Here is a 9,265-nt window from a genome sequence, read left to right as displayed (position 1 = left end):
CGCCCGCTCCTCTGCGCCGGCCCCGACTCCATGCACGCCAGTTATAGCGGCGGGGGCGCGCCCGCCGCCCCGGGAGCGCGCGTCAGAGCGCGGGGACGGGGACGCGCCGCCCGCTCCCGCGGGGCCCCGAAGGCTCCCGGCAGCGGGCGCGGCGGGACGGCGGCGGGAGGCGGCCGGGGCAGGGGCGAGGGGCACCCGCCGCCCCCTGGGAGAGTGGCTGGGACTACCCCCGTGCCGTCGGGCGGCCCCGGTCCCCTGTCGCACGGTGCAGCACAGCCTCCCCCCGGTGCCACCCAGGGACCCTCTTCCCCGGGCCGCGCCGCCTGAGAGTCCTGTCGCGGAGCACCCCGGGCCGCACCGGAGAGCGAGCCCCGAGGATCGGGAGAGCCCAAGAGGGCGGGCGGGCTGCGGGGCCGTGGCGATGCTCTGCGGTTTGACTTTATTAGCCCGAGCCGGGTGCGGAGCCTCTCAGGGAGCGCTGCGGGAGCCCCAGCGGCAGCTGCGACCTTCCGCGAGCTCAGCGGGAGCGGGGCCCGGGGCCGGTCCTGCCGGGAGAGCTCGGGGCTCCTCCCGGGGCGCTTCACCCTCCTCCCCGACGGGGACCAGGGAGGTGCATCCCGGACTGGGCACAGCGAGAAGTGCCTGGAGGTGCTCCGGGTCTGGCTCCCTGCCCGATGAGATGGGCGGGAGGATGAGCGCCGGGTGCAACAGAGCGAGGGGAAAACGGGGAGCACCGACGGGCAGCATGCTTGCCTCTTCACCCTCCTCCATCCCTCCCTCCGCCTCTCCATCCCTCCCTCACACTCTGAGCCCTCCCTCCGGGACAGGATAAGGCGGGCCCGCAACGCCGGGTCCCTAAGCGCGATACCGGGCACCGGATACCAGGGGTGGGAACCGGGCAGATGACTAGCGGCAGAGTGACCCCAGTGGCATCCCCCCCTTTCCCCGATATCACGGCCACGCCGATCCCACGGCGGAGCGGCGATGCCCATCCGCACGGGCACATGCACACACTCGCCCGCTCTCACACCCTGACACACACTCGCGGCACTCGGACACCTCAGTCACAGCTCCCCGCGGCCCACGGGCGCAGTGGCCGGGCTGTGGGGTGGCGTGTCCCCGCGTGTCCCCGCGGTCTCACCGTGCCACCCGCAGGGTGCCGGCCGCCCATCGCTGGGCGGGACGTTCCATTGGCAGTGCGTGTTTTACGTGGAGCAGAGCACAAACGCTTCACCCCCAGCTGTAACACGCCGTGCTCTGTGATCGACATCAACAAACACAACCCCACACTGCAGTTAATTTAATTCCACTCTTCCCGCCTGGAGCTACAGCTCCCTTCATTTTCATTTTTCCTCTGAATTCCCACAACTCAGACCTCTTTGATTTCCAGGTTTAATTAACAATGCTCATTAAATGAATTTTTATTCATTTCTTTTAATATTACCCTGCCACCTGTCTTTAGGAGGCAAGGGCTGATCGTTTATTCTAATTTATTTCTGTTAAAGATGGCATTTAATGGTAGGAGGAGGGATATACAGAGGTATAGAGGATTGATCCATTCAAATCTCTTCATCCCCCTCAAATGCTCTTCAAGAACACTGCTCCTGGAAGTTCTGTATTTATTTTCCACCAGATCCATTTCATTTGCTAGGAAAAATTGGATTGGACATGCTGTATTTTGCAGTTATGTTCCAGTTCATTCTTAATATCCCTTGCTCATCTAGTCTGTATAATGTTGAGTCTTTATTCATCTGAAAGAGGTGAAACTGTGCAAAATCCAGACGGGAAGGGTTGTGAGTCAGCCTGCACAGGATGGCAGGCGAGCAGGAGGATGGTCCCTTGCAGCAGCTTGGAGGGAAGCTGTGTTTCCACCCAAAAATGAGGCAGAACAGAGGAAACCTGCAACACTGACAGACAAAGGGAAGGAAAAACAAAAGACAGAGCTGACCCTCTGCCCCTCAGCTGAGGTCGTGGGAACACATAAGGCTGGGGCAGTGGGCCGGGGCAGCCTGGAGCTGTGGGGCTGTAGGGGCATGTCGCCCTCCCCAGCACAACACAGCACACCACAGCAGTGCTCAGGAAGGAGAAAAGGGACCTCACAAAAGACTCTGGTCATTGTGACACTCCCATGAGCTACCCTGCCCTACCTCTCACCTTCTTTGGGAGCACAATCAGCAGCTTCCTAGCCCTGGGGTCCTGCCCAGCAGCACCCTCAGGGCCCTACAAAGAAGCACCTCAAACACAGCTCCCCACTACCTGTTTTTTAGCATCCCTCTTTAAGGACCTCAAGTGCAACTGTGCTTGTGTTTTGCTCTGCCAAACATTCTTTGTGTTTCTTAAGTGTCGTGTTCCTGCTGAGGACCTCAACACCGAGAGCTGTCTCTTCACCCCATGCCAGCTGCAGGGAGCATTTGCTGTGAGTCTGGGCAAGGTCTCCACCCCGGGGACCACTTCTTGCAAGTGGACCCAAGCCAGAAGTCTCTGAAAATCTAGTTTTGTATCAAAGGTCCCAGAGCTCTTTCCCAGGAGTTCCCCAGAACAGTGTGTTAGGGGCTTGAAGCAGAACTTTTGCTCCTGGTGGAACAGGGAGATGAGAGCACCGAGACTAAAGTATGTGAGCAGAGTTCTTCCCTAGTCAAAGATGAACCAGCTCTTCAAAAACTCAGCTTCCATCAATACCTCAGGAAAATACAGGCTGCCCCTATTAATTCCCACATCCCTTCTCAGAAGGAATCTCCTTGCTATGGGTGCTGAGGGGTGGGCAGGGAATGCAGCAGCTCCCTTCCTCCTCGGGCCTCCACTCTCACCACCACTGCTACATCTCACAGGAGGGAGATGGAGCAGGAGGGAGGAGGCTGCACTGGGTTTTGGTAGCACAGCAGCCAAATAACAACCTTATGAAATATTAAATTTTATTGCCAGTGCTTTTGGGGTGAGATGAATAAATGCCGTAAGATAACGTATACCATGGTCAGGTTTGCAATGGCATTATGACATTTAAGCTGTCAAAGAAAAACAGAATGTGGGTTTGCTCCTCTGGGGCCTTGTCCATCTTGTCAGAGAACAGTGAACAATCATCTTGCTCCTGGAGATCTTGTCCTGGTGTTGGAAATGCACTGGGAAATGAAGCACAATTTGCTTTGGGTGTTGCTGGCTGCAATTCCACTCTGTGCCAGGATCTCAAACACTGGCAGAGAGGGGACATTAGATGATGCCACATCCACCTCTCTGGCACCAGATCATCAGTGCCCACAGATGCCAACTGCTAGGGGCAGAATCTGTGGTTGGGCTTGCAAAGCTCAGGGTGGTTGAGGACACCCTGCAGCCTTTGAAGCCTTGGCCAGGCTGCCGGAGCACCATCTCCCTCACGTGGGCTGAGGCAGATGGGCATGCTGCGGCCTGTGGACTTGCATGCATGGAGCCAACAGAGATGCCCATGTGGCAGGAGGCTTCCAACAGCTCCCATGCCCTCCCCACCTGAATGTGCAGTGCTCAGTGATGTAGCGCTCAGTCTCAGGGAGGCAAAACAGTCTTTTTGGGTGCTCTGCCCAAGAATGTTTGGAAAGTGCCCTGAGACAAGAGAGCAGTGATACTGCTCAGGGAGCTCTGCCATCTTCACAAGGCATTCAGCCTAGTAACATCCCAGAGCAAGCGGGTGTCTCACCCCTTCCGCTATCAGCTCAGGAGCAGGGAGGAACTCATAAGGAGCATGTTTTGTTCCATGCAAAGAAACAAGTACATGGCAAGACATCAGGGTCTTTGGGATGGTCCTGCTCACACCTGAGGGGACTTTACACTGAAGAGTGTGAGAATGAGGTGCAGATGCTCCTCTCCAGGCACCTGCTGGTGGCCAAACCCCACTCCCTATGATGTGAGGAAGGATAAAACTGGAGGACTTCCTGGGCTCTTGGTTTGCTCCCAGGTAACCTCTCAGGGAATTATAGACCAGCAACCAAAGGTCCCTGGGTTACTACTGTGCTAGTGCTGGAACTGTGGGCCCAGGCTGGATCTCTGGTCAGGTGTTGTGGGAGCTCCAACCACTGCCCACAGGAATGAACCATGGCCAAACCAGATCAGCTGCCCACAGCAAGCCCAGCACCACACTGAGGATAGCAGAATATCCTCCTGGTGATACAGGTCATGTCTCTCATTAGCACTAATTAGTGTCTGTCATTAATGGGAAGACCACACCCCTGACCAGAGGCAAGAGAGTGTAGAGGACTGAGAACACTTGAAGATAAAGGCATTGAAGTTTTGGGTGTTTTTTCTGACACTGCATTGTATTCCTAACTTTTCCTGCTAGTGTTTCCCTGCAGTGCAGGGATGTGTTCCTAGCTGGCTGAGGAGTCTCTCCCAGCCCAGCTCCGCAGAGTTCTGCTCTTTTCCGAGGCCAGGAGGCTCATTTACCTGTTTGGCTCACACCACTCTGCTGGGAGCACCTGCCTTTGTTCCAACTTGCAATGGCTGCTCAGGGCTGAGCTGAAAAGATCTAAAGATACTTTCCCCGAGCAACAGCCTCCTCTCCAGTTGTGTAAGGCACTTGCTCTAATAAAGCACTGAGCCAAAAACACAGTGTAAAGCAGGAATACACCCAGACCCAGCCCTCCTTTTGAGGCAGCTTCATGCTTGATTTTCCCTTGATCAGATGATTCCACCGCCCCCTTCAACGAGTTCTGATCAACGCCTTGGGCTGGCAGCAGAGCAGTCCCTGCGAGGCAGCAGCTCCCAGAGAACTCCTTGGCTGACACCTGGTGGAAAAACGGGAGCAGGGAGTGCTGCTTGGATGAACCTCAGCTTCAGCAGCCACCCTGTGCAGCTAGCTGCTCTTTCTGGGAAATATCCTCAGGATAATGCGGTGCTGCTGGTGCTACAAGAGTTTACTCCATGGTACATGTGGCCTTTCTCTTCTGGAACGCAAGATGTTCTTTGGTCTGCAGGGAATCAGCAAGGGGGAATTGATTCATTTTGGCTTTCACACCCTAAAGGGAACAGAGGAAGACAGCCCTTCACCTTGCAAGAGTGGAAAATTCTCCCTGTACATCCCATCCCAGCAGCAAGAGGGAGCAGATAGCAAATCCCATGGATGTACTTTGTGCAGGTGCTTTATGGGGCAATACAGGCAAAGCAAGTTGTTCTGGAAAGGTTTTCTAGGTGTCATCTTGGGATGATGGTACCAGTGATGGATATGAACTGGGGGATCATCTGGCAGCACAGCCTTTCCAAGTAACAAGGAGTTACTCCCAATGCTATCAGTAAATAATAAAGCTTTTTCTATTCCTGCCTTTTTCAGGGTTCTGTGTGTAGTGCCAAATTATTAACTAATATGTGCAGGACTCAGAGAAAGTAAGGTAAAAATCTGCAGGGCTTACTGTGACAAAACTATGACCATATTAATGAGACGAGCAATAATCCTGTCAGGGCCCTGGGCAGAAAAAAATCTCAACACTGAGGAGTTTGAAAAACAAACTGACAAAAAGTCTTTAATAACAAAACAGGCTGTATTTAAAGAGAAATCCTCACAACAGGTCAAACAAGGGCATGGTGAAATGTTCTGAGGCAGCAGCACTTCTGTACACCAATGTGGACAATGCTGATCATGCTGGGCACTGCTGTATCATTCCAGTTTTGTAAAGTTTGGTCATTTACATGGGTTTTTTGTGCCCATCTGGCAGCAAAGAGCATGGCAGAAGTGTTGAGCAGACCTTGTGCAGGTGTCTGGCTTCATTTCCCACCTAGAGTGCTTCTGGCTCCTCCCTGCTTGGCCAGACACTGCTCCAGAGCTGCCATTCCATACAGATTGGCCCACTCCATGCCATGGTGGGACAGGATCACATCCCTGCACTGCTCGCTGGCTCTGGCGAGCTCCACCAGCACGGCCTGGAAAGCAGTGACAAGCTCAGAATCCACAGAAGCTGGAGTGACGCAGGACAGCAACCGCGAGAGCCCTTGCAGCCAGTGCGCCTGGAGAGCGGCGTGTGGCAGCCAAGGGAAAAGCGGGATGCAGCTGGCCAAGGCTTGCATTCCCAGGAACCAGAGCTCACGGATGTCATCCCAGGCTCTCACGTAGGCAGGTGACACAGCCACAGCCAGGCCATTGCTGCTGGGGTCTGCCTGGGTTGTGTGGGCCTGGGAGAGGAAGCAAACAGCAGCTCCAAAAAAATCCTTGGCAGACTGAGTTCCCTGAAGGACTGGAAGGAAAAGGAAATGAATGCAGAGTTTGCTCACACAAAGAAAGGCCCTGTGGTGGGGCTGTGTGGAGCAGGACAACATCTTCCAGCCCTAGAAATCTCTTCATCCCAACACATCAGCCTGCTGAATGTTTCTTGTATTCCTTGCTCCTGAACATTTTTGGTTTATCACTTTTCCAATGACAAGTTGGACCAGTTTCCCTTCTATTTGCTTTCTCCAGCCCAACTTCTCAGCTCCTGGTCTCTGCCCATGCAGCACAATGTGGGCTTTGCCAATGGGAATTTCCTTTACCTGCTGACCCCACGAGGATCCTGGCCATCATCAGGCCCAGAGTCAAAATGTTTGCTGCCAGAACCAGGTGATTCTTCTGGGGCAACAGAAGTGGAAGAGACTTCAGCAACACATCCATCAAGGAGGAAAAGGTTTTGTCATGCCTAGAGAGAAAATAAACTGTTTTTGACACATCTCCTGAGCAGAGCCAGAAGCACCTGAGAATGTCAAGGTCAAACACAGCACCAAAACTGCAATGAAATTTGGACTGAAAAAGAAACATCCCTTTTCAGCACAGTGTGTTAACAGACCCTCAAGCTTGATGCACAAGACACCCTTTCTTCCCACTGCCAACCTCAGAGCCAGCTCCCATAGCTCTGTTACCTCACCAGGTCCGGAGCAGTCACAACCAGGTTAAGGAAAATCCCACACGTGGTCTGGAGACTCATTTCAGTGCTTGTCAGGGGTGCTGGGGCTGTGGACTCAGAGGTCAGAACCTCCCACTGCTGCAGGAAGTATTCACACAGCAGTGCTGGTACCCCTTCAGAGATAAGGATGTCCCGGGGCCTGTCTTCTGCTGTCAAATGGCAAAAACCAGGTAGCAGAAATCTGGAAGGGGAAAGAAACTGGGAACATGAGGTAGAATAGGCCTAAGCCCTGCATTTACGTCCATCTTGGGGGAGAAAGCCCCATGGAACTGGCACTGCAGGGAGAGTAAAAATAGAAAAAATATTTGAGCAGGTTTGCGCTAAAACGCAACAAACGTGTGTTTAAAATGCTCACCTCAGAGCATCCTGGGGGAAGGCAGAGCCCTCACTGCAGACCAGCTCTGCCTGGGGAAGACTCACAGCTGGGCAACCCTCCTTGAAAAGCTTCCTGGCATAATCAACAAGGAAAGGCAAGAGCTCACAGATTTTCTGCTTGAGGGAGGATGTTTCTTCTGCCATCCAAGCTCCAAGGACTCGAACAGAGGCAAAAATGAAAGGATCTTGCAGCTCCTCCTGTTTAACCTGCATGAAGAAAGCAAAATGACACATTATTGTCACTGTATATCAACTACCACAGGCCTGGAAACCACAGTGGGCTAAGGGGCAGAGTTTGCTCCATACAAAAGCAACAACCTGCTCTTCGTTAAAAGCCCTGCATTACCTGTCTCAAGTAGAATATTACAGCTCCAAAGGCCTCCTCCAAAATCCTCATGAGCTGCATTTTCTGTACATTTTCTAGCAGAGGGTTCTCTTCCCTCAGGCACTCCTGGATCCCCATCTCCATAAGGGCATAGCAGCCTGTCACCACTTCTTTCTTTCCCTCCACTTCCGTGGGATCTGGCTCCTCCAGGGTCAGGCGGACCTCCACACATGCCAAGTTCACTAGCAGGGCCAAGAATTTGCTGCCAGCACTCCCTGCTGGGATCCACTCTGCCCCACAGGCCTGCACAAGGCTGGCTGCAAGCTTCAGAGCGGGGTCCCGCTGCAACTGGCTGAGTTTGCTGCCTAAAACATCAGCCAGCCCTTTGTAAAGTCTGCAGAGGCACTCAGAGCCCTGCGAGTTCTCTGTGAGAGGAGGTGACAGGGGGATGAAGTGAGGCAGAATCTCACACAGCTCAAATTTGGTCACGTCTTCAGCCTTGAGGAAATCACTGGAGAGCTTGCTGAGCACTGCCAAGAGCTGTGGAGCATCTCTCTGCCAGCACTTGGCTTCTGCTATGGCCAACAGCCCCACAAGCAGTGTGAGGGCACGGTCAGAGCCATGGCCACCATTAAGGTAGGCCTGGCACAGGGCAGACACTGTCCCTTTGGTCACCAACTCCTTGGGGCCCCTGGTCGTGGCCAGGACACTGCTGAGGCACTGGTACACGTCATCGACCATGGATGTGCTGTCCGCATCACAGGAGGAAAGCAGGATACCGTTGAAGGTCGGGATTTTATTCAGGATCTGGGAGTGCCCAGCTAGCTCTGGGTCGGTGCAGAAACAGGCCAGCAGGGTGAGGCCGAGGGCACGGAAGGTGTGCGGGGGGCAGCCAGCTGGGGGCTGCCGGGAGGTCAGCAGGCGGGTCGGGAATGTGAATCCGATCGCGTCGAAGATCTGGCGCCGGGTCTTGGCATCCACCTCTCCGGCTCTGACTGCTTTGGTCACCTGTGAGGCAAAATAGGAGTGAGCGTGAACATAGCAAAAGGATTTGGTACACGTACAGGATGGAACTGTTGCAAATCAGAAACTCAAATAACTTGAATTAGTGCAGAGAAGCACTCACAGAGCTGGCACTTGGCCCAAGAGCTAATTCAGAGATTTACCACTTACTGACTCTCCGCACACCCAGGCCAAAGGGAGTTTTTTTTTTTTTTTTTTGCTTTGCTGAAGGGAGCCCTAAAGCAGCTTGCTCTGAGTTCCCAATTTCCACCCCGCGGCGTCCCCCGGGCACTCCCGTGTCCAGCATGGTCTTTGACCTCCCCTTTGCTCTCTCCTGAGGCGATTCCGCGGTTCCTTACCAGGAGCAGCGCTGCGAACTGTTCGCTGTCGTTCCTTGCGTCTCTGAGCACACCGAGGCACCGCTTCAGCGTGGCGTACCTGTCCCCGGAGTCAGAGGCCATGGCTGGGAAGCGCGGCCGAAGGACTAGCGAGGAGCACGGGCAGCCTGCCCTCAGACCCTCCCCTCAAGGCTCCAGCCCCTTCCTTCACGGCGCTCCGCCTGCGGGCAAGAGCCTCCTGTCCCCCCCAGCCAATCCGCGCGCAGTCTCCGTGCCGGCGGCCAACCGCGCGCCGCCTTGTTGGGCGGTGCACGAAGCCACCGCCTCCGCGCGGAACT

The 9,265-nt window shown here is 54.6% G+C and overlaps 1 protein-coding gene across 1 annotated transcript; it reads right to left on the bottom strand.

Moving 5' to 3' along the window:
- Positions 1-5,453: 5,453 nt before the first annotated feature.
- Positions 5,454-9,149, bottom strand: NCDN (neurochondrin). The gene is made up of 6 exons (XM_015649315.3): positions 8,949-9,149; positions 7,609-8,595; positions 7,243-7,469; positions 6,844-7,068; positions 6,481-6,623; positions 5,454-6,188 (listed from the first exon to the last, which is right to left on the bottom strand). The coding sequence occupies exons 1-6, from the start codon at positions 9,048-9,050 to the stop codon at positions 5,722-5,724; spliced, it is 2,151 nt and encodes a 716-aa protein (XP_015504801.1). The 5' UTR covers positions 9,051-9,149; the 3' UTR covers positions 5,454-5,721.
- Positions 9,150-9,265: the final 116 nt, after the last annotated feature.

The sequence above is a fragment of the Parus major genome, chromosome 23, assembly GCF_001522545.3.
Source record: "Parus major isolate Abel chromosome 23, Parus_major1.1, whole genome shotgun sequence".
In the NCBI taxonomy this organism is placed as follows: domain Eukaryota; kingdom Metazoa; phylum Chordata; class Aves; order Passeriformes; family Paridae; genus Parus; species Parus major.
The sequence above is the reverse complement of the archived record's forward strand: the minus strand, read 5'-3'. Positions and strand labels throughout refer to the sequence as shown.

What these genes read in the sequence shown, in the direction of transcription:
- NCDN (XM_015649315.3), bottom strand. Translation starts at nt 9,050, where the DNA reads ATGGCCTCTGACTCCGGGGACAGGTACGCCACGCTGAAGCGGTGCCTC. An exon ending in TAATATTCTACTTGAGACAG is followed by an intron (nt 7,470 to 7,608) that starts GTAATGCAGGGC and finishes TTCTTCATGCAG; the next exon opens with GTTAAACAGGAGGAGCTGCA. An exon ending in ACTGCTCCGGACCTGGTGAG is followed by an intron (nt 6,624 to 6,843) that starts GTAACAGAGCTA and finishes TTTTCTCTCTAG; the next exon opens with GCATGACAAAACCTTTTCCT.